The following is a 16,267-nucleotide window of genomic DNA, read 5'->3' as shown; positions in this document are numbered from 1 at the left end:
TCAAGGACAAACTACCAAAAGAAAAGGTGATCATACAATTTATCATGCAAATGGAGAAACTGAGTGAAAAATAAGTGCTGTTAATAATTATACTGGTGTAAACCAGGACAAACAGGTACCCTCCAAATAGAAGATATTAGGGTTATAAAGGAGGATCAGGTTTCTGGATTCAACTCTGGACCTGGGGAGCTGGAAAAGAGCTAGAAAGAATGCCTCTGCCACACTTAAAATTAGAAAAAAAAAAGTTGAACGAACTGCAAGTTAACTTTTCTTGGATTCCAAAGAAGAAGAACCAACTCGCCCAAAATCAGAGGCAAGAGAAGTGCCTACCGGAAAACACAGATGCAAGCACTTGTTTACTTGGGGCAGCTGAACACCCGGAAGAATTGGGAAGAAACTGGTGGAATCTGATTATTGGCAGGTGACAGAATATGGCCTAAGATACAAAGGGAGTTTACACCACTCACAGGCTTCTCTCTACAGGCCCTAGTGGGGGCTCATAAACACTGATGGCAACAGTCCTGAAAAGACATGCTTAGGGGAGGGGAGAAGCAGCTGCTGCAGGAAGGGCGTGGATACCTGACCAGATCCTTCTTCCCTATCTTCCCTACTAAAACAAAAGAAATACACGAAAACCCAACAACTTCACCTCAAGTGGGGAATAAGGGCAACATACACCATCGCCCTTAGAGCACTCCTGAATACCCTCTGCAGCTTTAAGAAAGAAATCGTTAAAAAAAAAAAAATCCTCTACACCTCAGGGAGGAGCAGGAATATATGCTGGGCTCAGAACTATCACTGGGGAGAAACAGAAGCAGGAAAAAGTCACACTCCTGAGACCCAGAGACACAGTGTCCACGCAACATTGAGGCTTAGTCAGAACAACAGGGAACACTTCCTTCACCTGCCACCACCAGAGCAAGAAGCATCACACAGCAACAGCGGACTACTGATGAGAGGGCCCAGAGAGAAGCAAGGACATGGAGAGAAACTCTCTAGGGGTCACTGCATAAGGACAAAGTGTAAGACTTAGAGGTGGCCTGACATTGAGAAAAGCCCATTCAATGGGTAAACTAGCCTTCCTCCTAATGCAATGTTTTGCTAGAAGAATTTGAAGTCTCTGGTACACTAAGGACAGCCCTACAAATAATAAAGCCCCAAAGCCATCTCAACGCCTGTCGAGGTTGATTCACATTCCACACTAAAAATATAGAAAAAGAAAAAATGTACCCTATTTGCAGGCTACTATTTACCTCAATCTGTGCTGTCCAGTGTTCAATATAAAAGTAAATAAAGTATGGGGTATATAAAACAAAAATAAAAAGCCCCACAATGCCAAGAGACAAAGCAATCAATAGAACCAGATTCATCTATGACACAGATACTGGAACTATTAGATAAGGAATTTAAAATAGCTATGAAAAATGTGTTGAAGTCTCCAGTGAAAGAACTGGACAACATGCACTGTCAGACAGGTAATTTCAGCAGAGATAATGAGAAACGTAAGACAAAAAATCTAATGAAGCTGATAGAAATGAAAAACACAGTAACAGAGAGCAGGATTGTCATTGACAGGTTCATCAGCAGACTTAACACGGCTAAGGGAAGAACTGGTGAACTTAAAATCATCCAAACTGAAAGAGAATAAAGAGTAAAAAATAAAAACAGAACATAGCATCCAGAAACTGTAGGACAATATAAAATGAACTAACAGATGTATAGCTAGAATTCCAGAAGGAAAAAAAGAGAGAGAAATGAGGTAGCATAAATATAAGAAGGGATAATGCCTGATAATTTCCAACATTAATGACATACGTTAAACTACAGATCCAAACCACCAACCAAGATAAATACCCAGCCAGAGATAGACATATCATATTCAGGTTTTAAAAACACAAAACAAAGTCTTGAAGGAAACCAGCAGGGCTGAAAAGACACATTAACACGGAGAAATAAACAGCCATCTTATTAGAAACCATACAAGTCAGAAGACGATAAAGTAATATTTTTAAAGGGTAAAAGAAAAAATAGTGTCAACATAGAATTCTCTACCTGGTGAAAATATCTTTCAAAAATAAAGGATAAAAATACTTTCTTGGAAAAAAATAACTCAGAAACTAATTGTCATCAGGACTAAACCATACACGTTTTAAAGAATATTCTTCAGAAGAGAGAAATCTGACACCAGATAGAAACAAAGATTTAGATGAAGAAACAAATAATGAAACTAAAACCATTCTTAGAAGAAAATTCATTGCATACAATGCTTATACTAAAAAAAAAAATCTCAAATCACTCACTTAAGCTTTGATCTAAGAAACTAGACAAAGAAGAGCAAATAAAATCCAAAACAAACAGAAAGGATATTTTAAAATATAGCAGAAATCAATAAAATTGAGGAAAAGTACACGAAAAGAAATAAAACCAAAACCTGTCTTTTTTTAAGAGATCAATAAAGTTGATAAAAACCCTAGCCAGATAAGGAGGAGGAGGAAGAAGGGGAGGAGAGAGAGAGGGGGAAAGAGAGCGAGGAGGGGAGAGGGGGGAGAGAGAAGAAAGAAAAAGAAAGAAAAAGAAGGAGAGAGAAAGAAAGAAAGGAAAGAAAGAAAGAAAGACAGGAAAGAAATAAAGAAAGGAAAGAAAGAAAAGAAAGAGAAAGACAAAGGAAGGAGAGTGGGAAGGAAGGGAAGGAGGGAGGGGAGAAACAGGAGGAGGAGGAGAAAGGAGGAGGAGGGAGAGGCTAAAGAAGAGGGGGAGGAGGAGGAAGGAGGAGGTGGCAAAGAAAACGGAAATTATGAGTTTCAGGGGTGAAAAAAAGGATGTCACTACAGATGTCACAGATATTAAAAAGATAAAAGAATACTATGAAAGACTCAATGCCCATAAATGTAATATGGAGCAATTCCCTGAATGATATCAACTACTAAAACTCAACAAGACAACCAGGAGAGTTGTATATCTATTAAAGAAATAGTCACCGCTGCCAGTCTGTGCACCCTGTTCTCCCGCGGCTCCACTGTCCCACTCCTCTGCCTGCTGCAATGGAAGAAGAGATTGCAGCGCTCGTCATTGACAATGGCTCCCGCGTGTGCAAAGCTGATTCTGCTGGGGACGACACCCCCACGGCCTGTGTTTCCCTTTGTCGTCAGGCGCCCCCCGCACCAGGGTGTGATGGTGGGCATGGATCAGAAGGACTCCTACGTGGGTGACGAGGCAAACAGCAAGCATGGCATCCTCACTGAGCGAGTGCGGCTATAGCTTCACCACCACAGACAAGGGAAGATTGTGCACAACATCAAGGAGAAGCTGTGCTAAGTCACCCTGGACTTCCAGCCGGAGATGGCCACCTGCGAATCCTTCTTCTCTCTGGAGAAGAGCTACGAGCTACCTGATGGCCAGGTCAACACCATCGGCAATGAGCAATTCCGGTGTCCGGAGGTGCTGTTCCAGCCTTCCTTCCTGGGCATGGAATCTTGTGGCATCTACGAGACCACCTTCAACTCCATCATGAAGTGTGATGCGGACATCTGCAAAGACCTGTAAGCCAACACGGTGCCGTCTGGCAGCATCACCATGTACCCATGTACATCATGTCAGTGGACATGATGCAGAAGGAGATCACCACCCTGGCACCCAGCACCATGAAGATCAAGATCATCACGCCCCTAGAGCATAAGTACGGGGTTTGTATTAGCAGCTTCATCCTGGCCTCACTGTCCACCTTCCAGCATATGTGAATTAGCAAGCAGGAGTATGACGAGTCGGGTCCCCTTCATTGTCTACCTCAAATGCTTCTAAATGGACTGCAAGCGGATGCATAGCATTTGTTGCATGGGTTAAGTCAGAAGCATAAATTTGCCCCTAGCAAATGCATATACCTCACGCTGGCCTCGTGAAACTGGAAAAAGCCTTCAAAAAGAAATTGCCCTTGAAGCTTGTATCTGATACCAGCACAGGATTATAGAACTTGTTGCTGATTTTGACCTTGTATTCAAGTTAACTGTTCCCCTTGGTATTTGTTTAATACCCTGTACATATCTTTGATTTCACCCCTTAGTACATGTGGCTTGCTCACTTCATGGCTGAGGTAAGAACATGCTTGTGGCAGACAAGTCTGTGGCTTGCGAGTCTGCGTGGTTAGAAGTTTCTGATCTGTGCAGAGTTTTAATGTGTCAGGGCTGAGTGTTCTGGGATTTCTCTAGAGGCTGGCAAGGGTTCCTGAACCACTTGTTTGTCCTGCCAGTCTGTCAGGGTTGGAAAGTCCAAGCCATAGGACCCAGTTTCCTTTCTTAGCTGATGTTTTCCTGCCAGAACACTGTGGGATGTTACTTGCCTTGAGTTGGAAGTGGTTTGCATTTACACCTGTAAATGTATTCATCCTTTTAATTTATGTAAGATTTTTTTTTATGCGTTCTCAATTCTTTAAAGAGATGACCACAAATTTTGGTTTTCTACTGTTATATGAGAACGTTAGGCCCCAGCAACACATCACTGTGTAAGGAAAAATAAAAGTGCTGCTGAAAAAAAAAAAAAAGAAAGAAAATTTGTAGTTAAAAATCTTCTAACAAACAGAAATTCCAGTCGCAGTTGGTTTCACTAGAGATTTATACCAAACACTTAAGAAAGAAAAATCAATTCTACAAAATTTCTTCCAGAAAACAGAAAAGAGAATACTTCCCAATACATTTGATGAGGCCAGCATTACCCTGATCCAAAAACCAGACATTACAAGAAAAGAAAACTGCAGACCAATATTTCTATGAACATAGATATCAAAATTCTCCAAGAAATTTAAATCCAGAAATACACGAAAGTGATAATATAACCAACTGGAGTTTATCCCAAGAATACAAAGCAGATTCAACATTCAAAAATTAGCCAATACACCTGGGTGCAGTGGCCTCACGCCTGTAATCCCAGTGCTTTGGGAAGTCAAAAGGGAGGATGGTTTGAGCCTGGGAAACATAGTGAGACCCTCATCTCCACAAAAAAAAAAAAAGTTGTTTTTTAATCAGCCAATATAATTCACCATCTTAACAGTCTAAAAAAGAAAAACCACATGGTTAGCTCTACAGTTACAGAAAAAACATTTAACAAAAGTCAACATCCATTCATGTGTTTTCTTTTAATCTCAAAAAAAAACAGGAATAGAAACGTTCTTAATAGGATGAAAGACTTTTACTGAAAAGCGCTATATCTAATACCATAATGATGAAAGATCATTTCTCCCTAAGATTAGGAACAAGGCAAGGAATTACTTTCTCACAGCACTCTTAACATCATAGTGGAAGTCCTAGCCAGAGCAAAATGGCAAGAAAATGAAATAAAAAGCAGAGAGACTGGAATAGAAGAAATAACAAGTACGCAAATAAGCAACTCAAACTAAGAAAAACAGAACCAGATTCAGTGTTACAAAATGGTGACGGCGGGGGAAGGTGAATGGGGCTAGGGCTAAGGTGAAATGAGGAAGTCTTTCTGAGAAGATAACTTTTGAGCTGAAATTCCAAGGATACAGAAAAGCCGGCCATGAAAAAAAATTACACACACACACACACACACACACACACACAGAGTGAATTTGTATGTTATTCTCTATCCAGGATTTTTCAGCTCCTAAACTTACAGTTTTGGAGCTCACTCCTCACTGCCTCTAAGTTCTCCAGTTGCAAAAGACTCTGATCAGCTGAAATCATCTTTTCGTTTTACATTACAGACAGCTGAGCAAACTTGGTCCAATCAACTGGTAAGGGAGAGGGTGGGCTGGAAGGTGAGAAGGTCACGAGGTTTAAGCAACAGAGATTAGGCAAGTAAATCTTAAAAGGTGAAGGGGAGCAGTTTAGCAATTATTAACATTTCTCTGCAAAAACAAAATTAATAAGCCTCTATTCATATGTAAAAACTGATTGACCAATAAATTCCAAATGGTGAAAACTGATAAATCCAGATGAAAGATAATAAGACAGTCAGTCATTATACAATTACTGCACGCTTTCTGTAGCTTTAAAATTTTTCAAAAAATAAAGTTGGAAGGAAAAAAGAAACTTGCATATCTTGCATTCTTGAATACATGTTATAGATGACATAATTTGGAACTCTTTGTGAGTCAAAGCAATTTTAATACAAATGGCAAATACAAAGATTAGAAAACAACTTACCTATATACTATTGTATCCCTGGTCTTTGAAATCCTAGTTAAAATTCCTCTGCTAACTATCAGTCTCCAAAATTCACGCTCTTAACTGCAGAGTTTACAGAAAAAAAAAAAAATTATTTAACATTATCTGCAATTTCAATAGCACAAGGGCAGAAATAATATTTAAGTAAGCAAAGTACAGTGTAACTCTGGAAGTCCAGTTAATGGAAATTTGGAAATTAAAAAGATTAATTATTTGCCTATTATTCTGTTAATTGATTTAGCGACCAGAAATACAATACTACAGCTAATACACACAGAGACCAACCTATTTAGCCTGGAATGAATTTCAAGTTTTCTGTACCACCTCAGTTTTCATAAGAGATTTAATCAACATTAGCAGAAATATGTATATTCCTAAAACTGACTGTGCTCAGGCATTAGTAACTACGTTTAAAAACCACAGGTTCTTTGATGACTAATTAGTGACTATTAGGCCAGGTGTGAACTATATTAATAAAACCAATTTCATCACTGTAATTAAATTTAAGTATAGAGAAGCTAAAAAAAGTACTGTTCTAAAATACCTCTGCATTTATAGTGGAGTAGCTTGTATAGGTTTAACTCTCTCTAGCAGATAATAATTATAACTCTGAACAAAATGTTTTTTGAAAGAAGTTATTGGAAGGTACCATGGAGAGACAGACCAAAAGGCAGCAGAAACTAGAGGGGAGTTGACCTCTAAACTAAGGTAACCAAGATAGAGGAATATTTGCATTTTAAAGGCTTTTCACTTAAGGGTGCTCTCCAGTCTGTTTGCTATGGGAAGGCTAAAATGCAAGCAGAAATCTGTAATCCTATTGGCTTACTGAGCCAGATAGTAGAGTTGGAGTCTCCAGTAGTAGCTGAAAAGGGGAGAATCCCAATAAGAAGGGGGTCAAAAAAGTAAGAGTTCTAAAATCTCTCTATATTTGCTACCCAATCCTTGACCGACTCTTGAACTACAAATGCACAGAGACAACTATGAGGTTGCCAGCAAATGACAACAGCTGGAAAGGCTGAAAAAACTAAGCAGAACTTTCAGGAGCTGCCCAAAACATGGGAGGAGTCTGGAATTTGAGCCAGCCAAGTTAACTGCCCATAGAACAAAAATCCACACCCTTCAGAGTAATACAAGAGATTCAGAAATTGTCACAACATATCACCCACAATAGCTGGTGGCCAAAACAATTACTAGACATGTGAGGAAACAGTACATTGGAATCTACAGTTAGGAGAAAAACCAGTCAATAAAATCTGACACTAAGAGAACCCATTTGCCAGAATTAATAGAAAAGAAATTTAAAGTCACAATTATAAGTAGGTTAAAAGACTTAAAGAAATATATCATCATATGAAATGAAATGAACATATGGAGAATATCAGCAGAAAAATAGAAACTATAAAAGAGAATCAAGTGGGAATCACAGAACCGAAAACTAAAACACCTGAGATGAAAAATTTACTAGATGGAATTAACAGATTGAAGATGTCAGAAAAAATAATAAGTAAACTCAAGGATAGTAAAGTAATGAAGAAACCTGGCAGACAACATCTTAACCAAGCGATCAAAGTTAACATTACTAACACTGGGAAAAACCAACATCCTGTGCCTCCTGAAATGATGCACTGAAAAGGAAATATTATCACTTTCATGGGGTTTTGCCAAAAATCGATAACTTGAATCAAAACATAAAGCAAATGCAAACTGAGGGCCAATATATAAAATAACTGACCTAAACACTTTGAAAATTCCAAAGCCAAGAAGACAAAGAATGGCTGAGAAATTATTTCAGATTCAAATAGACTAAAACAGACATAAAAACCAATACAATGAATGATCATGTATTGGATCTGGACTGGGGACAGTGGGGCAGGGAAGCAATAAAGAACATTAATTAGACAATTATTGAAATTTGAATATGGACTATGGATTAGATAATAGTATTATATCAATGTTAAATAGTCTGAGTTTGATCATTATACTATGGTTACATAAGGGAATATCCTTGTTTTTAGAAAATGTATACTTAGGTATTTAAGGGTGCAAAATGTCTCCAAGTTTCTCTCAAATGGTTCAGATAATAAAATTATATGCACCCACAGAATGATAAAGCAAATGCAGAAAAATGTAAACAACTGATGAATCTTGATAGAGGATATGTGGGAGTTCCTTGTACTATCCTTGCAATTCTTCCGTTAATTTTAAAACTATACTGAACTAAGTAAGTTGCCAAAAATGACTACACCCTATTGGAAATCTGACACATGACTACTAGGAGTGTAGATCAGTATACTACTCTGGAAAACTGTTGGTAGTATCTTCTAACCACTTGATAATTTAGCAATTCCACTTCTAGGTATATACCTGTCAGGGTTTAAATTGTGTCTGCTAAAAATTCGTATGTTGAACTGCTAACCCCAATACCACAGAATGTGACCTTATTTTGAAATAGAGTTGGCGCAAATGTAAATAGCTGGTATCCTTACGAAAAGAGGAAATCTGGATCCAGAAATACTTACAGAAGGAAAATTGCCTGTGAAAACTGAAGTTACAGTACTGCAAGTCAAAGCATTCCCAGAAGCTAGGAGACAGGCCTGGAACAGATCCTTCCCTAGTGCCTTCAGAGGGAGGACAGGCCTGGCTAACATCTTCATCTTGGAGTTCTGGCCACCAGAACTATGAGATAGTAAATTTCTGTGTTTAATTCACTTAAGTTTGTGGTACTTTGTTATAGCAGCTCCAGATAATTATTCCAATATCCAACAGAAATACATTCATAGTAGCATCAAATGCTGTATAGAAGAATGTTCATTGTAGCCCAAACTGAAAATATCTCAAGTATCAGGCAATAGTAGAATGAGTAAGTTGTAATATATTTATATAATGGAATTCCATACATTAAACAACATAAATTAATCTCACAAACATTATGAGTGAAAGAAGCCAGACACAGATGAGGTAAAAGAAAAGAGAAGGTTCAGATAGTGGTGAAGGAGGAAACTAGGGAAGACAGAGCTTTAAAAGCACTCTAAAGGTGGCTACACACAAAGGGCATATTTTAAAATCTTTTAAAATAACACTAAAGGAGAATGTCCTGAAAACATTGTGCTAGGAAAGCTATCTATTTTGGTCCACTTCTACTATCACACAGGAACATAAAAGTTCCTAAAAGCTCAGGAAAATGCGTATCATTTAAACAAGACCCATAGAAAATGTTTGCAATTAAACCTATATATAGACATATTGCAAGGAAAAGGCAGAAAACATAAGAAACATACCCCCCCAAAAAAAAACACACTAAAAAAAAAGTCACAAGATGGATTTAAGTGATATTAAAGAAGTTAGGAAAACAGAAGCTCTAAAAGAACAACATCAATTAAAATAGAAAAATACAGGTTACATGATTAGTCAACAGGAAGATAAAAAAACAGAGCTCAGTAATGTTAAATCAAGTTTAGCCTGAAGCTGCCTCCTTATATATTTTAAGTTTGGCCTAAAGGTTTCTCTGCACATCATGAACGATAACAAGTGGAGGTATAAAGAGACTGTAGCTTACACTTGTGCCAATCACCAAGTTTTGGCCAATCAAATATAGCCAACTGTTCGAACCATGTTCAAATAAGGCAAACGCCAATCTGTAACCAATCCAGCTGTTTCTGTACCTCACTTCCATTTTCTGTATCTCACTTTCCTTTTTCTATCTATAAATCTTCTTCTACCACATGGCTGCACAGGAGTCTCTGAGCCTACTCTGGCTCAGGAGGCTTCCCAATTCACAAATTGTTCATTGCTGAATTAAACTCCTTTAAATTTAATTCAGCTGAAGTTTTTCTTTTATCAATAAATAAGAAAAAAACAATCACTTCATATATGAATTTTAAACATAAGAGCTAACATACATAATGGAAAATAGTAATAGAAATAGAAAAAGGAAATTAAAAATCAAACAAAAATAAGAAGATAAAAAATAATTTGAGAGAAAGTAGTACATATGGAAGACAGGTGCTAATATACAACATAGATTAACATAGGTTAAGCAGTCCCTTAACAAGAAAATCAAAGAAATAATATAATTAAAACAATGGATTATATTAATAGAATTAAAGAGAATATGTTCATATCTACTGATTTCAAAAATAGAAACATTTAAACAAACACTGATTTTTTAAAATGCCTCAAAAACTAGGAATACCACCTTAATAAAAATAGTAAACTAAAAAATCAGCACCTAATATAATGGGGAAACACTAGAGTAGCAGTTCTCAATGTGTGGTCCATGGACCTTTTCAAGGGTCTGTGAGATCAAAACTATTTTCATGGTAAAACTGAGACAGGAAATCAGCAGGAATTGTGTTCCCAGCACCCGGTGAACAAAAGGAGCTGATCAAAACAGGACTGGGCAAAGAAACCAGCCAAAACCAGCTAAAACCAAGATGGTAACTACAGCAACCTCTAGTTGCCCTCATTGCTCATTATATGCTAATTGTAATGTATTTGCATGCTAAAAGACAAATATAACTCCCAGTAGTGCCTTAACAGTTTACAAATGCCATGGCAACACCTGGAAGTTACCTTATATGGTTTAAAAGGGGAGGAATCCTTGGTCCCAGGAACTCCCCACCTCTTTTCCAGAAAAGTCATGAATAACCTGCCTCTTATTTAGCATATAGTCAAGGAATAGCCATATATACTGCTAGCCAGCAATCCACCATCGCTGCTGCTGCTGTCTGTTGTTTGAATAAATTTGCTTTTGCTTTGCTCTGTAAGTTCACTCATGAATTAGTTTCTGCATGAAGCCAAGAACCCTCCTGGGCTGAACCCAAATTTTGGGGTTTGCCTGCATCAAAACCAAGACATTATGCATCATTTCCCCTTTCACAATATCAATAGTGCATTAACGATGAAGAACAGTAGTGAGCAAAACTGCTGTTGCCTTAGGACAAATCAAGGTTGTGGCACCAAACTAGTAGGCATTGTATTCTTCATCATATGCTTAGAAGGGAGCCATTTTTACTTAAGAATATCCTTGATGAAGAAGTAAAGATATATTAATTGTATTAAGTCTTGCTCTTAGAGTACATGACTTTAATAATATAGGTGAAGAAATGGAAAGTTGTGTATACATAAAGCTCTTGCTGCACACCAAAGTAGAATGAGTGCCTCCAGGAAAAGCATTGTGTAATTGAGTTGCAAAGTCAAATGGTGCATTTTTCATGAAACATCATTTTTACTGGTAAGAAAAACTGGCAGACAAACTATAGTTATTGAGACTTGAGTATTTGGCAGATATTATATCAAAAATGAATAAAGTGAGCAAGCACTTCAAGGAAAACAACTGTCAGCATTTGTTGCCATGATAAAATTTTAGAATTCAAGTAAAAATCAGAATTTTATAAAACTTGCGTCCACCACTAGGAGCTTGACAGCTTCCCAATACTTAATTTGTTTGATGAGATCAGTGGTGATGTTTTAAAATGTAATTTTTTGCATAATATATAATCAAATGTGTCAACATTTGCATGATCTGCATAACTCAGTGAACCAGTAATTTTTAAATGGCAAATTCATGGTGTTAAAAAAAATCACATATGGATAAATGATTCATTCAAAGTGCAAGACAGACCAATGGTTTTTAGTGAAAGAGTCCAAAAAATTCATGATATAGCTTGATTCTTCATTGCAACCAATGTTTAAGAAACTATTACCTGTCAAATTTTGAAGTAACATCAGAAAAATCCATAATTACCTGAAAAGGTTATTAAAATACTCCTTTTCTCAACTTCATATTTATATGAGGCCATATTTTCTTAAATATTTCAACCAAAACAATGTATTGCAACAGATTGAATGTAGAATCAGATGAGAATCCAGCTGTCTACTGTAAAGACATAAAAATGATTTGCAAGAATGTAAACAATATCACATTTCTCACTAAATTTTGTTTTGAAATATTTTTCATAAGAAACTAGTTATAACATAATTTTATCATTCTTATATTAAAATTAATAAAATTTGTCTGTTATTAATTCCTGATATGAGTTATATCAATAGATATAACTCCCAAACAAAAGCTCTTTGGGTTCCTTGATAATTATTTAGGGACTAAATTTTGAGGCCCAACATTTTGAGATCCACCGCACTATAGCCAATGAAACTGGTGAATATTATGCCAGAATGTGTGAAAGCTATCAGACTGCTGAATTACATTTCAAAAAACGACAAAGGCATCAACATGAAGAAGCCCTTCTCCTACCCAGCAAGCCAAATTTTTGAGTGACTTGAATATCAAGTAAGAATAGTCATAATTGATGAAAATATGTCCAGTATACAACCAACCGTACATTCCTAAAGAAAGTTTAGGAGAGAGATCCAAGATGGCTGATGATTAGCAGCTCGGGCACGTACCTCCCAGTGAAAGCGCAAAGAACGAGAGGACGCCACACTTTCAGACGAATATTAGTTGCTCACGGACCAGGAGATTCCCAGTGGAGGAGCTCCACGGGTCGCCAGGCCGACTCTTGTGGCCGGCGTGGCGGTTTTGCTGGTGCCTTAGCACGCCAGTTCTTGGTGCAGAGTCCGGATATTCCCGGGCAGAAAAGCACCATCAATCTTAACACCGCTGTTTTGGCCGGCTCAGTGGATTGCTCAGATTTCGGCGCAGGGAATCAACAAGTTGGACGTCAGAGACCCAGTTAGAAAGTCGGTAATTATAAAGACGACAGACGGACAAATATATAATGAAGGGAAGAAACCAGCGTAAAAAGGTAGAGAATACTCAAAATCAGAATGCCTCTCCCCCTACAGGGGATTGCAATTCCTCATCAGTAACGGAACAAGGCTTAATAGATTACACCGGTATTCCAATAACAGAAGCAGGTTTCCAAACGTGGGTGATAAGAAACTTCTGTGAATTAAAAGAACTTATTCTAACCCAATGCAAAGAAACTAAGAACCTTGAAAAAAGGTTTAACGAAATGTTAATGAGAATGGACAATTTAGAGAAGAATATAAGTGAATTGATGGAGCTGAAAAACACAACACGAGAACTTCGCGAAGCATGCACAAGTTTAAACAGTCGAATTGATCAAGCAGAAGGAAGGATATCAGAAGTCGAGGACCAGCTCAGTGAAATGAAACGAGAAGACAAAAATGCAGAAAAAAGGATGAAAAGGAATGAGCAAAGTCTCCAGGAAATATGGGACTATGTGAAAAGACCTAATTTACGTTTGATAGGTGTACCTGAATGTGATGAAGAGAATGAATCCAAGTTGGAAAATACTCTTCAGGATATCATTCAGGAAAATTTTCCCAACCTGGCAAGGCAGGGTAATATTCAACTCCAGGTAATACAGAGAACACCACAAAGATATTCTTCAAGAAGACCAACCCCAAGGCACATAATTGCCAGATTTATTAGGGTTGAAATGAAGGAGAAAATACTAAGGGCAGCTAGAGAGAAAGTTCAGGTTACCCATAAAGGGAAACCTATCAGACTTACAGCAGATCTCTCAGCAGAAACCCTACAAGCCAGAAAAGAGTGGGGACCAATATTTAACATCCTTAAAGAAAAGAACTTTCAACCCAGAATTTCCTATCCAGCCAAACTAAGCTTTATGTGCGAAGGAAAAATTAAATCTTTTGCGAACAAACAAGTACTTAGAGAGTTCACCACCACCAGGCCTGCTTTACAAGAGCTTCTGAAAGAAGCACTATACATATAAAGGAACAACCAATATCAGCCTTTCCAAAAATATATCAAAAAGCAAAGAACTTTAACACAATAAAAAATTCACATCAACTAATGGGCAAAACAGCCAGCTAGCATCAAATGCTGGTATTAAACTTACATATATTTTAATTGGATAAAAAGCCAAAACCCATCGGTATGCTGCATCCGGGCCCATCTTACATGAAACAATACACAAAGACTCAGAGAGAAGGAGGAAGATTTACCAATTGAACAGAGAGTAAAAATAAACTAATAAACAAAAAGCAGCAGATGCAATTCTCACCTCTGATAAAGTAGACTTTAAAGCAACAAAGATCAAAAGAGGTGAGGAATGACATTACATAATGGCAAAAGGATCAATGCAACAAGAAGAGCTAACGATTCTATAGATCAACGAGATAGAAAATTAACAAGGATATTCAGAACTTGAACTCTGACCCGGAACAAGTAAACTTAATAAATATTTATAGTACTCTCCACTTCAAATACACAAAACATACATTACCACCTCACACCTATTCCAAAGGTGACTATATAATTGGAAGTAAATCACTCCTCAGTAATCGCATAGCATTTCATAGGTTTAAATTAAATATTGGTTGGCTGTTTGTTTGTTATCTTCTTCCCTTACTCCTTCCTGATTACATCATTAAGTATAATTATCAGTATAAAAGAGGTTTTCAATACCCATTACTAAATTGCATTCTAGCCTGGGCAAGAAAGCAATACTCTCATTCTCTCTCCCTCTTTCTTTTCCTTCTCCCTCCTCCCCATTCTCTCTCTCTCTTTCTCTTCCTTTTTTCTCCTTCCTATTCTCTCTCTCTCTTTCTCTAAAAAAAAAAAAAAAAAAAAAAAAAAGAAAGTTTAAAAACAACCACAACCAAGAAATCTCATTGGTCACCTTTCAAGGTTGCTAAGATACAAACTTATCTTTGTGAAAATTGATAAAGGGTTAAAGAAATTAAGCATTTGTTCAGCTTTTCCTAAACTACTTCAGAAAAAAATAGTTGATGAGTTCACCTTCATAAAAATCCAGTTAATACAGAAAATCATGGTTAGGAAAACACTGTTTGCAACCCTTAATAAATAGAGCTAGTATCCATATTCAATGGATGCTAAACCTATTAAGTAAAAGACTGATAGAAAACTTAACCAATGGATCAGGTTGACAATATCTAAACTGATTAACCTTAATATCGAGGAGGGCACCTAGACAATTTGTGCTTGTGAAGTGATGGAAAGGAAGTACACACCACCCTCATGAACTATTCTTGCCAAAAGCAATCAATTCTGTAGACATCCCTACCAATCTATGAGAATCTGTGGCATAGAAATGCAATTAAAAAGTAATCACAAATAACTAATCAGCCAAATTCAGATTATAAAGAAGGTTACAAGACAAATAACCAGTTCTTCAGCAGTTTAAATGGCATGGCAAACAAAATGTTGCGGCTGGGCTCCAGGACAGAGACTAAATAGATTAAGAGACCTCAGAGACATCAAATAAACAGAAGGAGCTTTATTTGGCTCCTTAGTTGAAAAACGATAAAAACGAATTTCTGAGACAACATGGAAACTGAGTATTGGGTGATATTGAAAATGGGTATTAAACATGGACTGGGTATTTGGTGATATTGTTAGGTGTGGTAAGTTGCTTATCTGTTAAAGACACATATGTATTTCTATATATGTATGTATTTAGAGGTATGAATTTAAAATACTCCAAGAAAAGAAGTAGCAGGTAAAACAAGTTCAGCAAACTGCTGATAGTTACAAAACCTGGATGCAGGTACATGGGGTGGGGGTGAGGGTTGTTCTATCATTTTAATTTTGTGTATGTCTGAAGGTTTTCTATAATAAAAACAAAATCAAATAGCATTTTGTAGATACCTACATTGATGATATAGCATACAAAGTAAGTACATTTCATGTACTTATTCACAGTAAGCACATGCTTGATAAACTTATCCTAAAAAAATGAAATAATGAAAAAAGACATAACAGTGTAAGATCACTCAGAGTAATGCTCAAACTGAATGATGAAAGCAGTAAGTGCAATAGCGCCACAAAGATTAACATTACTGGAGTTGCCCTACTAAAGAGAAAACCACTCAAAAATATTTATGCTTGTTTTGAGTTTTCCCAGCTACTCTGTTATAGACACAGATTTTTCAATCCTGGGATTCAACGGAAACAAAATAGAAACCCTCAAAAGTAGTTAGAAAAAACACATCTGTCTTGTCCAGTAAAATAATTTGGTGTCGAGGCAAAATCTTAAATAGCAAAAAGATGCAGAAACACATAAAATATGTTTATCCACAAAGATAAGAATATTTCAATGGAATCAACACAAATAAAGAAA

The 16,267-nt window shown here is 36.9% G+C and overlaps 1 protein-coding gene across 1 annotated transcript in view; it reads right to left on the bottom strand.

Annotated features, from left to right (window-relative positions):
• Nucleotides 1-12,048, bottom strand: part of HYDIN (HYDIN axonemal central pair apparatus protein) — a 490,708-nt gene extending 478,660 nt beyond the window's left edge. Inside the window, exon 1 of the mRNA XM_064383265.1 lies at nt 11,923-12,048. Coding sequence (XP_064239335.1) covers nt 11,923-11,977 — 55 coding nt within the window. The 5' untranslated portion in view covers nt 11,978-12,048. The remainder of the gene's footprint in view (nt 1-11,922) is intronic.
• Nucleotides 12,049-16,267: the final 4,219 nt, after the last annotated feature.

The sequence above is a fragment of the Aotus nancymaae genome, unplaced genomic scaffold (genome assembly GCF_030222135.1).
Source record: "Aotus nancymaae isolate 86718 unplaced genomic scaffold, 86718_ANA_hifiasm-v0.15.2.pri h1tg000030l, whole genome shotgun sequence".
In the NCBI taxonomy this organism is placed as follows: Eukaryota; Metazoa; Chordata; class Mammalia; order Primates; family Aotidae; genus Aotus; species Aotus nancymaae.
Note: the sequence above shows the minus strand (reverse complement) of the source record. Positions and strands in the feature narration are given on the sequence as shown.